At 38.5% G+C, this 23867-nt stretch overlaps 1 protein-coding gene across 2 annotated transcripts in view; it reads right to left on the bottom strand.

The window, feature by feature from the left end:
* Positions 1 to 8866: 8866 nt before the first annotated feature.
* Positions 8867 to 23867, bottom strand: part of LOC307030634 (aminopeptidase N-like) — a 40554-nt gene continuing 25553 nt past the window's right edge. For both annotated transcript variants that reach the window (XM_079667169.1, XM_079667170.1), the window contains exons 8-21: positions 23136 to 23279; positions 21635 to 21700; positions 20099 to 20164; positions 19120 to 19295; positions 17711 to 17787; positions 17450 to 17583; positions 16213 to 16268; positions 15989 to 16136; positions 14446 to 14537; positions 14178 to 14288; positions 13594 to 13761; positions 11835 to 11975; positions 11590 to 11671; positions 8867 to 11269 (exon numbers count right to left, since the gene is read on the bottom strand). In XM_079667169.1, coding sequence (XP_079523295.1) covers positions 11114 to 11269; positions 11590 to 11671; positions 11835 to 11975; positions 13594 to 13761; positions 14178 to 14288; positions 14446 to 14537; positions 15989 to 16136; positions 16213 to 16268; positions 17450 to 17583; positions 17711 to 17787; positions 19120 to 19295; positions 20099 to 20164; positions 21635 to 21700; positions 23136 to 23279 — 1617 coding nt within the window. In that variant the 3' untranslated portion in view covers positions 8867 to 11113. The remainder of the gene's footprint in view (positions 11270 to 11589; positions 11672 to 11834; positions 11976 to 13593; positions 13762 to 14177; positions 14289 to 14445; positions 14538 to 15988; positions 16137 to 16212; positions 16269 to 17449; positions 17584 to 17710; positions 17788 to 19119; positions 19296 to 20098; positions 20165 to 21634; positions 21701 to 23135; positions 23280 to 23867) is intronic.

Genomic DNA, 23867 nt, shown 5'->3' with positions numbered 1-23867 from the left:
AATATTATTGCACAATGTGTAATAGTAAAGCTGAAGGTCTATTACCTCTGTTTTTATGGTTATTTTTGGAAGATAGTTCCACATAAATGAAGCACCTTTCCATGGTAGCTGATGCAAGGTCAATAATTATGTGCAGAGGTGGGAGAAGTACTCACACCCTCTACTTAAGTAATAGTAGAAGTACTCACACCCTCTACTTAAGTAAAAGTAGAAGTACTCACGCCCTCTACTTAAGTAAAAGTAGAAGTACTCACGCCCTCTACTTAAGTAAAAGTAGAAGTACTCACGCCCTGTACTTAAGTCAAAGTAGAAGTACTCACACCCTCTACTTAAGTAAAAGTAGAAGTACTCACGCCCTCTACTTAAGTCAAAGTAGAAGTACTCACAACCTCAACTTAAGTAAAAGTAGAAGTACTCACACCCTCTACTTAAGTAAAAGTAGAAGTACTCACACCCTCTACTTAAGTAAAAGTAGAAGTAGTCACACCCTCTACTTAAGTAAAAGTAGAAGTACTCACGCCCTCTACTTAAGTAAAAGTAGAAGTACTCACGCCCTCTACTTAAGTAAAAGTAGAAGTACTCACACCCTCAACTTAAGTAAAAGTAGAAGTACTCACACCCTCTACTTAAGTAAAAGTAGAAGTACTCACGCCCTCTACTTAAGTAAAAGTAGAAGTACTCCCACCCTCAACTTAAGTAAAAGTAGAAGTACTCACGCCCTCTACTTAAGTAAAAGCAGAAGTACTCACACCCTCTACTTAAGTAAAAGTAGAAGTACTCACGCCCTCTACTTAAGTAAAAGTAGAAGTACTCACACCCTCAACTTAAGTCAAAGTAGAAGTACTCACGCCCTCTACTTAAGTAAAAGTAGAAGTACTCACAACCTCAACTTAAGTAAAAGTAGAAGTACTCACACCCTCTACTTAAGTAAAAGTAGAAGTACTCACGCCCTCTACTTAAGTAAAAGTAGAAGTACTCCCACCCTCAACTTAAGTAAAAGTAGAAGTACTCACGCCCTCTACTTCAGTAACAGTAGAAGTACTCCCGCCCTCTACTTAAGTAAAAGTAGAAGTACTCACGCCCTCAACTTAAGTAAAAGTAGAAGTACTCACACCCTCAACTTAAATAAAAGTAGAAGTACTCACACCCTCTACTTAAGTAAAAGTAGGAGTACTCACACCCTCAACTTAAGTAAAAGTAGAAGTACTCACACCCTCAACTTAAGTAAAAGTAGAAGTACTCACGCCCTTTACTTAAGTAAAAGTAGAAGTACTCACACCCTCAACTTAAGTAAAAGTACAAGTACTCACACCCTCTACTTAAGTAAAAGTAGAAGTACTCACGCCCTCTACTTCAGTAAAAGTAGAAGTACTCCCACCCTCAACTTAAGTAAAAGTAGAAGTACTCACACCCTCTACTTAAGTAAAAGTAAAAGTACTCACACCCTCAACTTAAGTAAAAGTAGAAGTACTCACGCCCTCTACTTAAGTAAAAGTAGAAGTACTCACACCCTCAACTTAAGTAAAAGTAGAAGTACTCACGCCCTCTACTTAAGTCAAAGTAGAAGTACTCACGCCCTCTACTTAAGTAAAAGTAGAAGTACTCACACCCTCAACTTAAGTAAAAGTAGAAGTACTCACACCCTCTACTTAAGTAAAAGTAGAAGTACTCACACCCTCTACTTAAGTAAAAGTAGAAGTACTCCCACCCTCAACTTAAGTAAAAGTAGAAGTACTCACTCCCTCTACTTAAGTAAAAGCAGAAGGACTCACACCCTCTACTTAAGTAAAAGTAGAAGTACTCACGCCCTCTACTTAAGTAAAAGTAGAAGTACTCACACCCTCAACTTAAGTCAAAGTAGAAGTACTCACGCCCTCTACTTAAGTCAAAGTAGAAGTACTCACGCCCTCTACTTAAGTAAAAGTAGAAGTACTCACACCCTCAACTTAAGTAAAAGTAGAAGTACTCACACCCTCTACTTAACTAAAAGTAGAAGTACTCACGCCCTCTACTTAAGTAAAAGTAGAAGTACTCCCACCCTCAACTTAAGTAAAAGTAGAAGTACTCACGCCCTCTACTTAAGTAAAAGCAGAAGTACTCACACCCTCTACTTAAGTAAAAGTAGAAGTACTCACACCCTCAACTTAAGTAAAAGTAGAAGTACTCACGCCCTCTACTTCAGTAAAAGTAGAAGTACTCCCGCCCTCTACTTAAGTAAAAGTAGAAGTACTCACGCCCTCAACTTAAGTAAAAGTAGAAGTACTCACACCCTCAACTTAAGTAAAAGTAGAAGTACTCACACCCTCTACTTAAGTAAAAGTAGGAGTACTCACACCCTCAACTTAAGTAAAAGTAGAAGTACTCACACCCTCAACTTAAGTAAAAGTAAAAGTACTCACGCCCTTTACTTAAGTAAAAGTAGAAGTACTCACGCCCTCAACTTAAGTAAAAGTACAAGTACTCACACCCTCTACTTAAGTAAAAGTAGAAGTACTCACGCCCTCTACTTCAGTAAAAGTAGAAGTACTCCCACCCTCAACTTCAGTAACAGTAGAAGTACTCCCGCCCTCTACTTAAGTAAAAGTAGAAGTACTCACGCCCTCAACTTAAGTAAAAGTAGAAGTACTCACACCCTCAACTTAAATAAAAGTAGAAGTACTCACACCCTCTACTTAAGTAAAAGTAGGAGTACTCACACCCTCAACTTAAGTAAAAGTAGAAGTACTCACACCCTCTACTTAAGTAAAAGTAAAAGTACTCACACCCTCAACTTAAGTAAAAGTAGAAGTACTCACGCCCTCTACTTAAGTAAAAGTAGAAGTACTCACACCCTCAACTTAAGTAAAAGTAGAAGTACTCACGCCCTCTACTTAAGTCAAAGTAGAAGTACTCACGCCCTCTACTTAAGTAAAAGTAGAAGTACTCACACCCTCAACTTAAGTAAAAGTAGAAGTACTCACACCCTCTACTTAAGTAAAAGTAGAAGTACTCACACCCTCTACTTAAGTAAAAGTAGAAGTACTCCCACCCTCAACTTAAGTAAAAGTAGAAGTACTCACTCCCTCTACTTAAGTAAAAGCAGAAGGACTCACACCCTCTACTTAAGTAAAAGTAGAAGTACTCACGCCCTCTACTTAAGTAAAAGTAGAAGTACTCACACCCTCAACTTAAGTCAAAGTAGAAGTACTCACGCCCTCTACTTAAGTCAAAGTAGAAGTACTCACGCCCTCTACTTAAGTAAAAGTAGAAGTACTCACACCCTCAACTTAAGTAAAAGTAGAAGTACTCACACCCTCTACTTAACTAAAAGTAGAAGTACTCACGCCCTCTACTTAAGTAAAAGTAGAAGTACTCCCACCCTCAACTTAAGTAAAAGTAGAAGTACTCACGCCCTCTACTTAAGTAAAAGCAGAAGTACTCACACCCTCTACTTAAGTAAAAGTAGAAGTACTCACACCCTCAACTTAAGTAAAAGTAGAAGTACTCACGCCCTCTACTTCAGTAAAAGTAGAAGTACTCCCGCCCTCTACTTAAGTAAAAGTAGAAGTACTCACGCCCTCAACTTAAGTAAAAGTAGAAGTACTCACACCCTCAACTTAAGTAAAAGTAGAAGTACTCACACCCTCTACTTAAGTAAAAGTAGGAGTACTCACACCCTCAACTTAAGTAAAAGTAGAAGTACTCACACCCTCAACTTAAGTAAAAGTAAAAGTACTCACGCCCTTTACTTAAGTAAAAGTAGAAGTACTCACGCCCTCAACTTAAGTAAAAGTACAAGTACTCACACCCTCTACTTAAGTAAAAGTAGAAGTACTCACGCCCTCTACTTCAGTAAAAGTAGAAGTACTCCCACCCTCAACTTAAGTAAAAGTAGAAGTACTCACACCCTCTACTTAAGTAAAAGTAAAAGTACTCACACCCTCAACTTAAGTAAAAGTAGAAGTACTCACGCCCTCTACTTCAGTAAAAGTAGAAGTACTCCCGCCCTCTACTTAAGTAAAAGTAGAAGTACTCACGCCCTTTACTTAAGTAAAAGTAGAAGTACTCACACCCTCAACTTAAGTAAAAGTACAAGTACTCACACCCTCTACTTCAGTAAAAGTAGAAGTACTCACGCCCTCTACTTCAGTAAAAGTAGAAGTACTCCCACCCTCAACTTAAGTAAAAGTAGAAGTACTCACACCCTCTACTAAAGTAAAAGTAAAAGTACTCACACCCTCAACTTAAGTAAAAGTAGAAGTACTCACGCCCTCTACTTAAGTAAAAGTAGAAGTACTCACACCCTCTACTTAAGTCAAAGTAGAAGTACTCACGCCCTCTACTTAAGTAAAAGTAGAAGTACTCACACCCTCAACTTAAGTAAAAGTAGAAGTACTCACACCCTCTACTTAAGTAAAAGTAGAAGTACTCACGCCCTCTACTTAAGTAAAAGTAGAAGTACTCCCACCCTCAACTTAAGTAAAAGTAGAAGTACTCACTCCCTCTACTTAAGTAAAAGCAGAAGGACTCACACCCTCTACTTAAGTAAAAGTAGAAGTACTCCCACCCTCAACTTAAGTAAAAGTAGAAGTACTCACTCCCTCTACTTAAGTAAAAGCAGAAGGACTCACACCCTCTACTTAAGTAAAAGTAGAAGTACTCACACCCTCAACTTAAGTAAAAGTAGAAGTACTCACGCCCTCAACTTAAGTAAAAGTAGAAGTACTCACGCCCTCTACTTCAGTAAAAGTAGAAGTACTCCCACCCTCAACTTAAGTAAAAGTAGAAGTACTCACACCCTCTACTTAAGTAAAAGTAAAAGTACTCACACCCTCAACTTAAGTAAAAGTAGAAGTACTCACGCCCTCTACTTAAGTAAAAGTAGAAGTACTCCCACCCTCTACTTAAGTAAAAGTAAAAGTACTCACGCCCTCAACTTAAGTAAAAGTAGAAGTACTCACGCCCTCTACTTCAGTAAAAGTAGAAGTACTCCCACCCTCAACTTAAGTAAAAGTAGAAGTACTCACACCCTCTACTTAAGTAAAAGTAAAAGTACTCACACCCTCAACTTAAGTAAAAGTAGAAGTACTCACGCCCTCTACTTAAGTCAAAGTAGAAGTACTCACGCCCTTTACTTAAGTAAAAGTAGAAGTACTCACACCCTCAACTTAAGTAAAAGTACAAGTACTCACACCCTCTACTTCAGTAAAAGTAGAAGTACTCACGCCCTCTACTTCAGTAAAAGTAGAAGTACTCCCACCCTCAACTTAAGTAAAAGTAGAAGTACTCACACCCTCTACTAAAGTAAAAGTAAAAGTACTCACACCCTCAACTTAAGTAAAAGTAGAAGTACTCACGCCCTCTACTTAAGTAAAAGTAGAAGTACTCACACCCTCTACTTAAGTCAAAGTAGAAGTACTCACGCCCTCTACTTAAGTAAAAGTAGAAGTACTCACACCCTCAACTTAAGTAAAAGTAGAAGTACTCACACCCTCTACTTAAGTAAAAGTAGAAGTACTCACGCCCTCTACTTAAGTAAAAGTAGAAGTACTCCCACCCTCAACTTAAGTAAAAGTAGAAGTACTCACTCCCTCTACTTAAGTAAAAGCAGAAGGACTCACACCCTCTACTTAAGTAAAAGTAGAAGTACTCCCACCCTCAACTTAAGTAAAAGTAGAAGTACTCACTCCCTCTACTTAAGTAAAAGCAGAAGGACTCACACCCTCTACTTAAGTAAAAGTAGAAGTACTCACACCCTCAACTTAAGTAAAAGTAGAAGTACTCACGCCCTCAACTTAAGTAAAAGTAGAAGTACTCACGCCCTCTACTTCAGTAAAAGTAGAAGTACTCCCACCCTCAACTTAAGTAAAAGTAGAAGTACTCACACCCTCTACTTAAGTAAAAGTAAAAGTACTCACACCCTCAACTTAAGTAAAAGTAGAAGTACTCACGCCCTCTACTTAAGTAAAAGTAGAAGTACTCCCACCCTCAACTTAAGTAAAAGTAGAAGTACTCACACCCTCTACTTAAGTAAAAGTAAAAGTACTCACACCCTCTACTTAAGTAAAAGTAGAAGTACTCACACCCTCTACTTAAGTAAAAGTAGAAGTACTCACACCCTCAACTTAAGTAAAAGTAGAAGTACTCACACCCTCTACTTAAGTAAAAGTAGAAGTACTCACACCCTCTACTTAAGTAAAAGTAAAAGTACTCACACCCTCAACTTAAGTCAAAGTAGAAGTACTCACGCCCTCTACTTAAGTAAAAGTAAAAGTACTCACACCCTCAACTTAAGTAAAAGTAGAAGTACTCACACCCTCTACTTAAGTAAAAGTAGAAGTACTCACACCCTCAACTTAAGTAAAAGTAGAAGTACTCACACCCTCTACTTAAGTAAAAGTAGAAGTACTCACACCCTCTACTTAAGTAAAAGTAGAAGTACTCACACCCTCAACTTAAGTAAAAGTAGAAGTACTCACACCCTCTACTTAAGTAAAAGTAGAAGTACTCACACCCTCTACTTAAGTAAAAGTAAAAGTACTCACACCCTCAACTTAAGTCAAAGTAGAAGTACTCACGCCCTCTACTTAAGTAAAAGTAAAAGTACTCACACCCTCAACTTAAGTAAAAGTAGAAGTACTCACACCCTCTACTTAAGTAAAAGTAGAAGTACTCACACCCTCAACTTAAGTAAAAGTAGTAGTAGAAAAGTACACCATTTACCTCTGAACTGTAGTGTGGTAGAAGTACAGAGTAGCACACAATGGTAATACCTCAAGTAAAGTACAAGTACCTCAAAATTGTACTTAAGTAAATGTTCTTAGTTACTTCTCACCTCTGATTACAGGCTATTTTTTTAGAACAATTAGATGTGATTTTGTTGACTCTAAGTATCTTTGGAGACTGTATTTTTCACATGAAGCAGGTTCATTTGTATTTTCCAAGCCAAGCCTAGACAGCCAGGTGATGTAATGAGGTAAAACTCATGGAAAATAAAACACGGAGACATTACACAACTGTTTCCACAGGATGTTCTGTTCTCCCTGATCACCTTTGCCTGAGGAACCCTTTAACCCTCTACCTTATTTCAAACTGTATACAGGTCATAAACATTGTGTATAACATCTTATCTGTCGTCTCCTTGAACTGTCAGAGGCTGAAACAGAGAGAAAACTCATCTCTAATATCACTCCTCACTCCTCAATATACCAAAAAGTATGTTTGTCTCATATTGTACTTCTTATATATATCCAAACATATATTACACAGCAGTATTCATGTGTTAGTTAGACCACTTTTCACATACATTCAGTCAATTAAAGTTCAAACATCTCAAGTCTTAGTTGATTAAAAAAATACTTATTTCCATAACAAGCTTACCCTTCATATGTCCACTTGTTATAAATAAGCCTCTGTTTTAAGGAAGGAGCTGTAAACACTTTATGTAACTAATTAAATAAACCCTCCACCTTATTTTAAACTTCATACAGGTCGTAAACAGTGCATAAAACATCTTATCTGTTGTCTCCTTGAACTGTCAGAGGCGGAAACAGAGAGAAAACTCATCTCTAATCTCACTCTGAAAAGGACATTTCCAGAGCTCAATAAAGACATTACAGCATGACTGGTTCCCAAAGAAGTTTAGTCATACCCACAAAGGAATACTTTCCTTTTAAATACCTGCACATTAAATGTATATATAACATATCTGTAATGCATCCAATGTCTTTGGGATTATTAAAGTTTATTACATGGTTTAGTTGAATACTCGATTCTGATTGGTCAATTCAGAACACGTGACATGTTGTTAATCCAGTAGTACATACCGCTGTCAAGGATTTATTGACCGTTGTTAAGGACGCTCACATCTGCAGAAAGAAGTCCGGTGGATTTGACTGTACAGTATATTGTTTTAAAAATGTGTCTTGTATAGGTACATACATATTTGCACACATATTTCTATATTTTATATACATTTGTTTTAATATTCAGGATCGTGGGAAACAGTATTTCGATCTCTCTGTCTGTACACACAAATTGAAAGATTGACAATAAAGTTGACTTTGACTTGATTCGTCATCTTCACATTCACCAGATCATAGTTTAACTCCCCTTATTATTTCACTGTTAATAAGTGTTTATTCTTATTTAACTTTTCTTGGTGTATATTCTGTTGTGTCTCGTCTAATGTGTTAGTTATGTTTATGTATTTTGTCTGTCATTTCCTGTTTTATTTTGTATTTACCTCTTGTCTTTCATTTCAGGCCCCGTTTCTTCCTCCCCCTGTGTGTTTTTCCCGCCATCATCAGCGTCTGCCCCGCCCCTGATTGTTTCCACCTGTTCCCACTCGCCTCATATTTAAATAGTCCAGCCTCTCCCCTGTCCTGTGTCAGTTCGTCTTGTTTGTTTCCCCGAATGGTCGGGCCATGCCTCAGCTCAGAAAGGATTGCTTTTCACTCATGTCAGGTTTTGCTATTTTGTTTATTTTTTGTTGGCCTAAGTTTTTATTAAGTCCTCTTTTTGTTAAGCTAGTTTGTTCCTCCTTGTGAGCGCTTTTTGTTATTTCCACCACCTACCCTGTTAAGAGGGATTACCTGCACTGTAAAAATAAATATACCTTTTTTTATATTCAAGACTTTGCCTCCGGGTCGTGCGTTTGGGTTCATCAGTTTGTGTCGAGGTCCTGACATATTCCTTGTGTAACATCTGTGCTTCTTCTTAATCTGTTGCTGCCTTGACACTTAAACTTGACCCAGGGATTATTAAAGTCCATTGTACCTTATCTTAAATGTTAAAAACAGACGAGCAGTCACCAGCTTCTGTTCCTGCCTAAAAAAAAAACATGATTTTCTTTCACATTTTTCCACAGAGAAAAGTAGAGACAGAGTCTTTCTGAACTTTTGATTTATTTCTCCTTCGATATTTCACTTGGCAGACATTTAGAGTACCATGTAGTGCAATGATTTATGATCTACTCATCAAGACAAACAAAAATAGACAAAAAGCAAAAATAGGAACTTTTATCCTAAAACTGAAGGTCTATAAATCTTTAATGCATTATAAACATATGTATAATATGTGATAATCTGCTTAAAGCATTGTTTAATGAAAGCTTTTAGCACTCATAAATATTCAAAATAGTTTAAAACAAGATTAATAACACGTCATTTTAAAACTGTCTCATACAGTCAATATTATAAAATCATTCATATTTCTTTAAAAGGTAATTTAAGGTAAGATATTTACTATGTTTTACTTTAATTCTTGTAGTTGTTATACACAATGCAGTATAATGTGATTTAAATGTAATCTAAGGAAGCATTAGGTGCTTCAAGTTCTTATGTGGATTAAATTATATTTTGTTCACCTTAGTTTACGTTACATGTTATTTGTTAGACAATTTTATCCACTTACATATTCAATACTGTGGGCAAAACCCACAGGAGCAATTTGGGGTGAAGTGTCTCAGGGACACAACGACATGCTGACTGCAGTGGGGTTTGAACCTGTGCTCCCCTGATCCCAACACCAACGCACTAGTCCACTGCGCCACACGCCTCAATTAAACCACCAAATGACTACTTAGTGTATCTAATTATCTCATTTTAATGCTTATTAAACAACAGATGTCGATGAGTGACCAGAAATTATGAATAATTATAAAACAGGTTCTTAAAATGATTTATCATGAATATTGTTATATTAATGAGTGCTTATAGCTGTGATAATGAAGTGGTAAAAGCTGATTTTAATGCATTAAAGAGACGTTATGAGAAGTGCACTTTGTACATGTCCCGCTGTGGGACTAATAAATGATTTCTGATTCTGAACAATAAAAGCAGTCGTTTAAAAAATACATGAAGCTAACATCCTATTATTCACAGGCTTCAGGCACATTCATGCAAATAAACGTACATCAAGTGGCTGAATGCCTCCTGGTTATGGTATAAATGCATTGCAAACATCATAGTAAGCGGCAAAATATAATCTGAAGTATAAAAAAAAGACACACCGTTCTGAGAATAAAGAAATATGAAAAAACAGAAATGTTGACTTTAATTAAATCTAGTGTCAACAGAGTACACATAACTGTATTAGGTTAGCTTAAAACAATAATATGAAGTTTAATTAATAGAACACTTTAAAGGTCACCTATCATGCTATTTTTAGGCAATAGCACAGGTCTCAGATATATAAAAATATATTAAAAAAAGGTCTATGAAGTGTTTTGCTCAAAATACCAAACAGATCACCCGTTCTAGCCATGCCTCATATCCCTCTGTTTGAATTCCTGTTTCAAAAGTGCTGATTTGGGGTATAAAAAATATATATATAATTGATAAAAATTAAAAAAGAGAGGAATGAGCTCATGTGGGACCCGGCAGCTGCTGTCTAAACTAAACACTGCGGTGATGAAACGCCATATCATGGATTATCAAGGATTATCTCTGAAACAGTATGGAGCTCAAAGGCTTTCTCTCTTGCCGGTTATACCACAAGGTGAGTTCCTTTTTACTTCCTGCTTCTTCACACACATGCTCTCCAGTACAGGTTAGCTCTGAGTGTTAGCCATGCTAATGTAAACACCGACCATATTACGTCCAAAACAGTCGGGCATTGTTTCTGATAGCAACGTTTCTGATAGGCCCGTGGGTCCACATTCAGATATTACGTCATATTGGACGCAAATCTGGATCAGCTCCGTTGTTCCCCCGTTTTTAGAGATTTGGGTACGGAGGAAAAGAGAGGGTTTTATTTTCTGAAGCTGCGTGAGTTCCCCGACACACATGTTTATTTATAAAAGACATAAAAAAGTGCATTTTGCATGATAGGTCCCCTTTAACATTATTGACTTCAACTAACCTAATACTGTTATATGAACTCTGTTGACATAATACATTTAATTAAAGTCAATATATCCGTTTTTCCCGTGTAGATGTATTAAATACCTTTTTCTCTGACAGTCACACACTAGAGGTGCAAGTGTGTATCTATTTCCAGCTCTGATATATAATGATGTGTTTTCTCCAGTACTGACGTGGATGACCGGTGACGCAATTCTCCTTTTTTTGCGCAACAGTTCCAAAGAAAAAGATGATTATAGTGATTATCATTCATTGCGTGTCCCTGTGTGTCATTTTGATGACTCCTCTGTACACCACTTCATCACAGGAGCTTTATTCTCCGTCACCCATTTGATGTTGGCCGTGGTTTTCTCGATCGCCTGCTCCAACGCCAAGGTGGCCGAGCCAAATCCAACATGGAGGTTGTCTTCTTTAAATTTCATCAGCTGGAGGAAGAAGAAGAAAAAAATATGTTGAGAAAAACTGAAATTGTGCACTTATTACATGGTGACAATGAATAAATAGCAATACAAAAATAAATAAATACAAACATTGTAATTCGTCGAAAAAAGACAAAGCAGTTTTAAACATTTAAAATAAGTTAAGAGTTGTATATTCGGTGGTAAGTTATTCCAGGCTGAAGGAGCTTTGAACTTAAACGATCTGAACTGTTTTGGACACTGAGGGAGTTGAATTATCGTGTGGACTCAAATGATATGAGGAAGGTCTTCCTTTTTGTTTAGTTATAGCTGCGTGAGCTTCATACCTCCTGTAACTCAAACTCAGTGGAGAACCTCCTGGTGATGCCGGTGATGAGGTTAGAGAAGGAAAAAGATCCTTTTCCGTACCTAATAAAGAAAAGGAAAGAGGTAGTTAGCTTTGAGGTTTTATTGTGAGAGAGAGAGAGAGAGAGAGAGAGAGAGAGAGAGAGAGAGAGAGAGAGAGAGAGAGAGAGAGAGAGAGAGACGGACGGACGGACGGACGGACGCACAAAAGGAATCTGAATCTTACGTGTTGAAAAGGTAGCTCCATCTCCCTCTGATGAAGTTCCAGGCGAGCGGCATCCCCACCACGTTTCCTGCAATGCTCCGGATGGTCGAGGTGGCGTCCTGCTTGCGGATTTTCGTTGTGTCTAAGGTGTACTCCAGATACCTGGATCAATAAAAAACATTTCCTTACAAAACACTCACCTCAGAGGAAAAACATCAGAGGCTTGTACTACGAAGCCGGATTTTCGCTTAGCCGGCTAACTTCAGGGAAAACTCGGGGTTTCCGGTCCTACGACGCTGGTTCTCTTTTTAGCGGGCTAGATCTCCATGGTAACTTATGCTGAGCGGCTAGCCTGCACCGGAGCAGGATAGGTTCCAGGATAAGAGATCAACTCAGTGAAAGCCCCGCCTGCCGACCAATCAGAGCTCAGTGTGCGGAGGAAATACAGTTTAAACTGCCGTTGCAGGAAAGACGCCCGGCCAAAATCACCGACTGTGTGAACGTGAAAATGAATAGAATATCACCTCCCATCTTCAGAGCAATCTGACTATTATAACTATTATACTATTATTATACTATTATGTTAAGAAAGCTTAATTAAATATCTGCCACAACATAAGTAACCGGATCAAAGTCACACTACGTAGCCTACATTCCGCGGCACTGTGAGTGCAGACGTGGATGTGTCCCATTATCATTCATATCACATGATATCACATCATAATGTATCATATATCTCCTTATCTGAGTCAGCTGAGCCGTATCTGGCCGTGCAACACTCACAGTGTCACATACTGTATGCAGAAGTATTATTTTAAGCAACACATTAAGTTGAGGAAACACTCGAGACAAATGTAATTAAAGTCAGATGGTGTGTTAGACGGGGCAGTGATATCATAAACCTGTTAATGTACGCATTCAAACACTTGTTCTGTTACCAGCTGTATTCACCTTGCAGGTGCAGCTATGTGGCTTTGATCCTGGAGTCATGGATGTTTAAAGTTTAACTTCTTCATATGTCTAATATTATAGTTGACTTTTCATTCAGGAAGTATGACGCTGCGCTGTCAGTACGCTTCTCCATGTTTGTGATTGGTCGAATGCTCCAGATACCACCCCTTTCATGTGAACGCGCACCTAACTAGATAGGACACGGCTGGCTTGAGCGATCGAGTTGATAGCCAGCGTTGTAGGACAGTTTAGCGAGAGCGGCTTTGTTTTGGATTAAGTCAACCGGATAACTCAAAACATATCCAGGATATGATGAACTAGATTCGTAGTATAGGCCCCAGGTTAGGTTGCAGGCTAACGGGAAACGGCCCCTTTGCGGATCGCAGAATGCTTTTCTCTGACTGTTTACATTTTAAGGCGGTCTTTTTGGGCTCGCCATCTTCTAACGTTACACTCAGTGACACCATCTTTCTTTGCTGCTTGACAGTTGTTTGATGACTTTGTTGATCACCATTATCTTAAAATTGGCATCGTAACTTCGCCTCTCTTGTTTATTAACTTGCCTACTTTTGATCCACTTTGTTGGAATTGGTCTCTGTGTTTCTCCATCTCTATCTCTCCTGTTGTACTGTTACTAAGACGGTGTCCCACTTGGGGAAACATTCGTCTGGCACGATCAGTTGTTGTGACTGTGTAAATACATTAAAAAGTCTAGACCCCGAATATAAGTATCTTTCAGATTTTTTTACAGGAAAAAAAACCTGTCTTATATTCGTGTCAATACGGTACTGAGGAAATATACATTTCATATTTGGATTCTCCAACGTACCTGTTTAAAAGCCAGGGTGCTTTGGTGCAGGACATGGCGGCTCGGAGTCTGGTGGCTTCAGATGCTAAAGTGGCGTTTTTGAACATTTCCCAGGCGAAATTCCACTCCTCCACACCTCCAAGAGCTATAGCATGGCAGTAAACTGTGCTCTTCAAGTTGGGATGGATCCTAGTCAACATTCAGGTAAAAATAACCAGAAGATTATTCAAAAGAATGAATCTTGAACACAATGATAAGAATGCTACTGCTAACGTTTGTATAGTTGTTTACCTAGCTAACTGGGACAAATATGCACAAACTATACAAACCATTTTTAACCATGCTATACGGCTTTTGGGAAGGCAATGTTTGGCTGTTAGTCTGGCTAAAATGTGCATGAATTGCCATAAAATTTGGTCCCCAGACATTAGTAATCCCCTGGCTTTTCATCTACTCAAAAACAAATCCCACATAACTACATTGCTAGCTACATGCTGCTAAAGTCTGTTGAGTCGTTTCAATAGCTAGCTGGGACGAATTAAGACGAACAGCTAAATGTGTTCATATATGAAATCCTAAAATAGATGTAAGTGGTCGTTACTCACGGGTTTAATTGTGGATTTTCCATCCACTCTCCAAACCATCTTTGGATTAGCTCCCTGCAGCCCTTCACCCCCATAGCGCATGCCATTCCAATAGCATTGATCTCATTATACCTGAGAAGGGAAATGGTAAAAAAGAAAATGCAATATAGTACGACCAAACCAAATGTTCCTGAGACAAAAAAAGCAATATTGCATTGAATTAAATTGTGTCACCAAAGGTAAGTCACCTGCTTCTAAAAAATACATCTTCTGGTGCACGAATTCTTACTGGTCAGTGTGTCCTGTTGGTACTTTGGTCCAGTTAGCTGTAATCATCTTGAAGTACTCAAACAATGGTTCGACTTGTCGCTTGAAGTATGGCTAAAATGAAGATATATAAGCAACTGTTTGAGGTCCATTTGATGTGCACTTTATTCTTCTCATTCTGAAGCTAGCAGCAGAAATGTAAAAAGACAGAGTGGTGCAGTGATGACCTATTTTATAACTTAGCATTGCAAGAGCATCTTTGACAAAAAGCCGATGGGATTTTTCCATTGGATTTCGGAATATTGCAGAAAATAAGATCTATGGCCAACATAGCTTTATGATACCTACACATTTTGTTTAGCAGGATAATATCCACATATTAACAACACTTGAACGGGTTTTGAATCGTAATTGCAAATATCCAAATGGAAGAAGCCAAGGGTAGGCTTTACTAAAACGACATCACGGTCACATGACTTCATGTCACCACAGCTAAGCTAAAGGCGGCTAACGTTGGGCTATAAAGGAACTGCAGCACGGTCACACGACTTCACGTGACCACCGCTAAGCTAATGGCGGCTAATGTTGGGCTATAAAGGCATAGATATATATAAACACCGTGTTTATATCTATGTATAAAAGAACTACAGCACGGTCACATGACTTCATGTCACCACCGCTAAGCTAAAGGTGGCTAATGTTGGGCTATAAAGGAACTACAGCACGGTCACATGACTTCATGTCACCACCGCTAAGCTAAAGGTGGCTAATGTTGGGCTATAAAGGAACTACAGCACGGTCACATGACTTCATGTCACCACCGCTAAGCTAAAGGTGGCTAATGTTGGGCTATAAAGGAACTACAGCACGGTCACATGACTTCATGTCACCACCGCTAAGCTAAAGGAGGCTAATGTTGGGCTATAAAGGAACTACAGCACGGTCACATGACTTCACGTCACCACCGCTAAGCTAAAGGCGGCTAATGTTGGGCTATAAAGGAACTACAGCACGGTCACATGACTTCACGTCACCACCGCTAAGCTAAAGGCGGCTAATGTTGGGCTATAAAGGAACTACAGCACGGCCACATGACTACACGTCACCACCGCTAAGCTAAAGGTGGCTAATGTTGGGCTATAAAGGAACTACAGCACGGTCACATGACTTCACGTCACCACCGCTAAGCTAAAGGCGGCTAATGTTGGGCTATAAAGGAACTACAGCACAGTCACATTACTTCACGTCACCACCGCTAAGCTAAAGGCGGCTAATGTTGGGCGTGATGACGTTTTAGTCGTCTCATTTAGACACAAACGCCGTTTTTATGTCTCATAATATTTTCATACATTCACCACCACTTACTGAGGCATTTTATGTTATAGAACAAAATACATGTGATAATCTCTTCAGTTTGTGTTAACCATTGACCTTACTTCAGGCTAAACACATTCAACAAATCATTGACTTACATAAGAGGGAACAGGAAGTGGTAAAATGCTAACTCATTTCGGGTATTTAAGACTCATTCCTGCACCACTCTATTAGTGTTAAAGCAGTTGTACCTGTAAAGCTCCATAGACCTCCGTGCGGTCGAACATGAGGATGTAGTAGTTGAGGTTTCTCAGGGCCGACTCCCAGGGGATGTATTCTCTTTCATTGGACAGGTATTTGGTCGTTCTCAGGGCCAATGTTGTATCGATTATCTTGGCCCTACACAAAGGAAACATTATTTGCAGACACAGAATGTGTAAAGGATTGAATATTTTAAATACTTAGTAGTCTTTACCTGGCTAGGTTGAATGCATCATCGATGATCTGTGCTCTGTTGATGATTGATAAAGCCTGAAAAATGTTCAAATTCAACAGAATGGATGGAAACAGAACAGCCACTAGTTCTAAAAATATCAAATGTATTTATTCTTTGTTTATAGGATAGACTTTGTGTCTGCAGTTTCAGAAACTACATTTAACAGGAACATTATTTGAGACAAACAGAAAATCAAATACCAAGAATAGAAAATGCCAAAGCTAGCACATTTTTTATTAATCATAACCAGTAAAACCTCCATTTAAGGAACAGGAAATTACGGGTTTAAAGGTCCCATGTCATGCTTTTCTGGTCATCACCCGTCCCCTTGTGTGTTATGAAGGTTGTTCTGCATGTAAACGGTCTGCAGAGTCACAAACCCTCAAAGTACACCCTGTAGGGAGTAAAACTCGAACACAGAGAAGACCTGTCTATGCTGCCCCAGAACGCCTTGTTGGACATTTCTTTGAGCACAGTGGGCTCACAGGGAGGGGGGGGGGGGGCAGGAGCTCCAACTAGCCGTGTAGGACAGAGAGTGAATACACATACTATACAGAAATGCTGTATGAGAAACCAATGTGAGTTTGGAACATTGAACAATATATTCTAGTAGACCTCAACAATGGAATTATGATCAGTAGAAATGGCCATGACATGGGACCATTAAATAAATAAAATCCAATTGTGTTTCTGAAAGCATTTCATCCAGACTGTGCCTTTTGACCAGCTCTTTACTGGAGGTCCATTATCCTTTTTTGAAAATGAATAAAAATAGGATTTCTCTGTTTTTATGTGTGGGTTAGGGTTACGTAGTGCTATGTTATTGGCCATTGAGGCTCCGTTTTAAAGTAAAAGTGACAAAAATATTGAGTGTGTGAGTCAGAAACCGTTTTTGAAATACATCTAACTAGAACTATCCCAAGTTGATCAATCATTCAGTTCAATTGACAGACAAATTATCACAAACTATACTGATCATTGATTGATTGTCCCAGAAATGTTTCTTACAAAGTGGTGGAAAATGCTGTTTTCAGTCTCATTTATAAGCGATGTTTTTCTGTTCTATTTGACTACGGTATTGATATAGACTAATAGAATAAAGTAGAAAACGATCCGCAGAGTAATCAATAACAAACATTGTCTTTCTGTTTCCAGGTGATGTATAAGTGGGCACAAACACAACTGTCAATGCATTGAATAAAACGTTTTGGCTCACCTGATGGTTGGTGTTGAGCAAGGTGAGGAGACGATCCCAGTTTTCCGAATCATAGTTGACCCTAAAGTACCCGGAAACATTAGTGTTGGCCAGAACCCAGCCCTCTCCTGAAACTCGCATCATCTCATGGGTGTCTGGTGGAAAATATTAAAGAAAGATACTCAGATGTTCAGTTCTTCCCATGACCAGTCGTTTGAGTCCAAGAATCTGGTAGGAAGTTCTTCTCAAATCTAACAGAAGTATGTATTACAACCATAATACCTGTCTTTTGAAGGAGCCAGTACTGCTGTTGCTCTACGCCTGTCTTCATCCATTTAATGGGGACAAACCATGTGTAACTGGACGGAAACAAAGATAAAGACAGTCAGTTTTTAGTTGTTCGAAACATCTTTTGGGATGGCAATGTTTGGCAGTTAGTCGGGCTAAAATGTGCATGAATTGTCACGATGTTTGGTACAGATATGCATGTTCCCCAGAGGATTAATCCTACTGACATTGATACTCCTCTGGCTTTCCGTCTAGTGAAATATCTTAACCATTGGATGATTCAGTGTGTACATCCAAGCAAATCTAATACATTTCCAACAGCCTCGACTGAACTCTCCTTTACTTTACTTCATATGTTCTAAGGTGCAAATGATGTGTCATATCAGCATGTCAGCATAACCCACTCTGGTATTTCATTTGTAGGAGTAGAGGACTGTGTTCACACTGCCTGGAGCAATAACTAAAAAAAGCTGTACCTTGTTATTTCCAACAAAATCAATTTATATATATATAATTAATTCAATGGGATTGACGTCAGTTTAGGGAAGAGTTTACCCAGAAAATAGCTTTATGCCAGAAATTATATATATTTCTCAGTAGTTTTAAAGTAATACAACGTTGACTTTTTCAAAACCTAACCGTAGTTTTTGGAGTTAACCTCACCAAGTTGTTTCCGGTAAAGGCAAAGAAAAGGAAAACATTTATTTTAAAAAGACTGAATGCGTGTTGCGGCACATTCCCAGGAAAACCAACACAAATTCAAGGGAATTTCATTTTGTATACAAACTATTTGACGACGAAAGGAAGGAGTACAGTACGAGTTTGTGCTTAAGCGAGGACTATAATCCAAATGATGGATACTACGTGAATCAATCTCTTAAATTATACTTTGACCTAGCAGGATAAAGGTGGAATGGTGTTGGGAAAATACTGAATGTACTCTTCCAATATGAGAGTAACATGATAACAAAGGTATCCCAACTGCAGCTGAAAAAGTGAGAATTTTGTGAAAAAAGTCTGAATTTTACGATTTTGAGAAAAAAAGTCTGAATTTTAAGATTTTGAGAAAAAAGTCTGCATGTTTTAATAAAGTCAGATTCTTAGAGAAAATCTGAATTTTTAGGGAAAATCAGAATTTTTTGAGAAAATCAGAATTTTCAGATTTTGAGAAAAAAGCCAACATTTTGAGAAAAAAATCAGTAGTTTGTACATGACAGGAAGTATGATTACCTCCAAGAACCGGTATTCCTCCATCTTGTGACTGTAACTCCCTATGGTAACTCCCTCTCTTGGATATCAGCATGTGAAGGACACTGTTCAGGAACTAGTTGATGCTCTGTATGTGATGACTACTTCCATTCTGGAGGTGACCAGTGATATTTTTCTAACAAATGGATTCCTACCTGAACTGAGAGGGTCTCTCCACCACAGAGTCAGGATCCACCAGGAAGTGCTTCTGGGTAACACTTCCAGTCCGAGTGTCGATGGTGACGACTGGGAAGCCCATCTGAAGAGTCCAGCGGTTCATAATGTCGTGGACGGTGTGAGGAATAACGATACCGGGTGTGTTTTCGACTGCCTGGCAATAAACAGAGAATCACAGGAACTGGGATGAGGGCTTGCCTTTTTCAGAAAAGTTGAAAGATAATCACGGATTTGAACTTGATTCAAGATTTGAACGGTTTTATTTGTACATAAGCTACAGTGTAGGAATGGCAATTCTTCTGACCTGAGCTCCTCCAACAACGCAACATATATCATAAAATACAAACATAAAAATAGTGCAAAAAGTCTATATACATGTAAATAGAATATGATATGTTCAAGAACATAATGTAAAATTAAATATTGTACATTAAGACGAATTTAAATACGGTTTATTGCGGGGATAACCATTTATATAAATAAGTAAACACAAACCATTCTGAAAAACATGAATAATGTATCTTAACAACCGTAGCATTGTCAACAATGAGCCACAAACTTATTTCTATCAAAACAGCAGATACGTGCCGTCAGGAGCGTTTCAAGACACTCTGGGTTCGAAGACACCTGCCCAGACCGTCTGTGGGTTTCCCCTTCAGTAGCATGGGGACCCTTTTTCTGGAGATGTCATTACAGTGCGTTTTACATAGCCATTTCCATGTGGTCATTACTGTGGACCGATGTGATTTACCACCTTTGGGGCCCCCCCTACTGGTCTGGGGTCCCAAGCAGTTGCCTGCCAGGGACCGTCGACAAAGTGCGAGGCAGAAAAGTTCTACCAAATTTTGTTTGGTAGCTCCTATTTCCAAGTATATCAAAAACTTGGGTACATATACTTTGTTAATTTGCACCACTGCACAAATGTCTGACTATACCGTTTTTTTTAAACATACTGACCTGCTGCAGATGGTCCCACAGGTCTGTGTACATCGTGTTGCTGAAGGCAAAGGTGTTCAGGTAAGACTGAGAAGAGAAAACAGTTATTATGAGCAGGTCAAGCATCAGCGGTGCTAATTAAGATACCAAAGCTGCATTAGACCTGTGGTTGCAACCCCCCTCCCTTCACATGCAAACACATGTATCGTTCATAAACTGTCTGCAATAATTTAGGGCTGCAAGATTTTGAGAAAATTATTCATAGGGATTATTTTTTACAGATATTGCAATTTGGATATGGCTCCCTTTTTTTTAAAGAAATTATCACTTTTGCATCATTACTGTAATTATCATTGGAAAATATCGGAGTTTCCGAACCAAACAGATACTTTTTCCTAAAATTGCACCTCAATTTGGATGCTGCACCATCCCGTTTTGCAATTTTGCTAAATTTCTATTAATTGTGCAGATCTACGATATTCTTGAAAGTGCTTCAATGCCTTTTTTTGATCAAACATTTGGCAGTTACTGTGGGCCTTATCGTTCAGCACATATTACTTGTAGAGGCAATATAATGTATAAGCTACTCCCCATTCTAAAATATGTTTTACTTTTAATATTATTAGTTTTTTTTCCACAACCGTCTGGTGTGGAAATTATTTTTCGGGAACCACTTTATTAGACTACATGTTTTAAAATCATTGTGCTATTAGTCAGAGTCTACACATCATAGAGGAAGTCACGAATCATTTAAAGATACATCAGACTCACACACACACACTTCTGTCAGATTAACAGTAAGTAAGGATGTGGTTTGATTCATCATACCCTCAAACTCTGTCAATTGTACCCTAACTCACTTGCACACACACACACACACACACACACACACACACACACACACACACACACACACACACACACACACACACACACACACACACACACACACACACACACACACACACACACACATGTATACATCACTTCAGGGGACATTGCATTGGCTTAAATGCATTTCCTGGAGACTTATCTTAACCTTAACCATAACCAACACATGCCTAACACCTACCCTTAATCTAACCAAGTATTCACCCTAAAATGAATGATTCCCCTCATGGGGACCTCCATTTTGTCCCCATAAGGGAGGCGAGTCCCCACACATGACTGTGTAAACAGATTTATGTCCCCACAAGTATAGTAATGCTAGGCCACACACATACCCACACACACACACACACACACACACACACACACACACACACACACACACACACACACACACACACACACGCACACACACCTGTCAGAGTAACAGTAAGGATGTGGTTTGATTTATCATACCCACAAACTCTTTCAATACGACACACACTTACACAGAAACATAAACACACACAAACACACTTCTGTCAGATCAACAGTAACTAAGGATGTGGTTTGATTTATCATACCCACTGACACACAGACATAAACACACACTCACACAAAGCACACACACAAACACTCCCAGTGGAAGTAGTTGATAAATAAGCAGGTCTTATTACAGTTTACACTCACACTGAGTCCTTTGGCGAACACCGGCTCAGTGAGAAACTCTGAGAGCATCCTGAGCACCGCGGCTCCCTGAGAGACACAACAGATAACCAGTGAAGAAGTGGCTGGTTTAAATTCTTATAACAACAGAGGTGGGAAGTAGCAGAGTACAAATACTTTGATACTGTAGTTACATTTCTCTGGTATCAGTACTTTACTCCACTACTTATTTTTCTGATGACTTTTTACTTCTTACATGTTGAACTCAAATACCTGTACTTTCTACTTCTTACATGTTGAACTCAAATACCTGAACTTTCTACTTCTTACATGTTGAACTCAAATACCTGTACTTTCTACTTCTTACATGTTGAACACAAATACCTGTACTTTCTACTTCTTACATGTTGAACACAAATACCTGTACTTTCTACTTCTTACATGTTGAACACAAATACCTGTACTTTCTACTTCTTACATGTTGAACACAAATACCTGTACTTTCTACTTCTTACATGTTGAACTCAAATACCTGTACTTTCTACTTCTTACATGTTGAACTCAAATACCTGTACTTTCTACTTCTTACATGTTGAACCCAAATACCTGTACTTTCTACTTCTCACATGTTGAACTCAAATACCTGTACTTTCTACTTCTTACATGTTGAACACAAATACCTGTACTTTCTACTTCTTACATGTTGAACACAAATACCTGTACTTTCTACTTCTTACATGTTGAACACAAATACCTGTACTTTCTACTTCTTACATGTTGAACTCAAATACCTGTACTTTCTACTTCTTACATGTTGAACACAAATACCTGTACTTTCTACTTCTTACATGTTGAACACAAATACCTGTACTTTCTACTTCTTACATGTTGAACTCAAATACCTGTACTTTCTACTTCTTACATGTTGAACTCAAATACCTGTACTTTCTACTTCTTACACTTTGAACACAAATACCTGAACTTTCTACTTCTTACATGTTGAACTCAAATACCTGTACTTTCTACTTCTTACATGTTGAACTCAAATACCTGTACTTTCTACTTCTCTCATTTTCCAAACAGGCTGGTTCCTTTAGTCTGAATGTGTGTTTGGTGGCGTGATCATTATTATTTAGAGTCATTGCGTGCCTATTGATTTGAACACGATCCGTGTATCCATCATTTCCTGGTCTTCTCTAAAGAAGAGGGACCAATGAAAACGTTGTCATGTTGCCGTTGGTCACCATGGAAACATTCATTAGCTAACAATGACATTATTGTTCTATTAATATAAAGGGAGGTCAGGTACTCTTTAAAACAGCTGCTAGTTATGGGTACTTTTTACTGAAGTACATTTCAAAGCCTCTTTACTTTGACTTGAGTAAAGAAGTTTAGTCAGTACTTCTACTTTCACCAGAGTATTTTTAAACACAAGTATCTGTACTTCTACTTGAGGAAAGGATGTGTTAATTTTGCCCTCTCTGGTAACAACAGATCCTGTTTACATGGAGTCAGAGGAGCAGACCTTGCTGTAGGAGATGGTGTTGAACATCTCACTGATCTGAGCCGGGGTGTTGACCTCCTCTTCTCTGCGGGACAGAGGGTGAGAGGAGGCGAGAGCGTCCACAGCGAACACTTTTTGGACATCATACAGGACGATGTAATCTTTCTGCAGACAGACAGAGACAGAGACACTTTATAGATGCTATGAGACTTTTACAGATAGAGATGAGTGAGAGGGCTATTGGTAAGATTTTGAAATGAACCGTGCGTATAAAAAAACATTATATTAAAAAAGAGAAGGTGGTAGATTTAGCTGTTAGCAATTTCCATCCGCAGTTCCTGGGAAGGTCCACACATAATCAACATATACACAAAAAAGCATAGTCTCGATTAAACGTCCACAAATAAGGGCCGGATTAAAGCATGAATCAACATATAACAACTATTACATTCCAAGTTCATTCATTTAACCAACCATAGAGTTACAACTCATTATTTCTGACATACAAATAATAATAATACATTTCATTTGTAGCACATTTTAAAAACAACGTCATCTCAAGGTGCTTCACGATGCTATGAGGAGAAGATAGAAGTTACCTAAGGAGCGTATTGAATAAAATATGGTAATCTAAAAAAGGTTGAGAGCATATAAGGTTAGAATAAAAAAAGGAAAATAAAGGACAGTCAGTAAAAACATGTCTGTGAGCTGTTCATCATTTTCTACATCCTGTCTGTCTTAGTACATTCTCTC

This window comes from Notothenia rossii (genome assembly GCF_949606895.1).
Source record: "Notothenia rossii genome assembly, chromosome: 2".
Classification (NCBI taxonomy): Eukaryota; Metazoa; Chordata; class Actinopteri; order Perciformes; family Nototheniidae; genus Notothenia; species Notothenia rossii.
The sequence above is the reverse complement of the archived record's forward strand: the minus strand, read 5'-3'. Positions and strand labels throughout refer to the sequence as shown.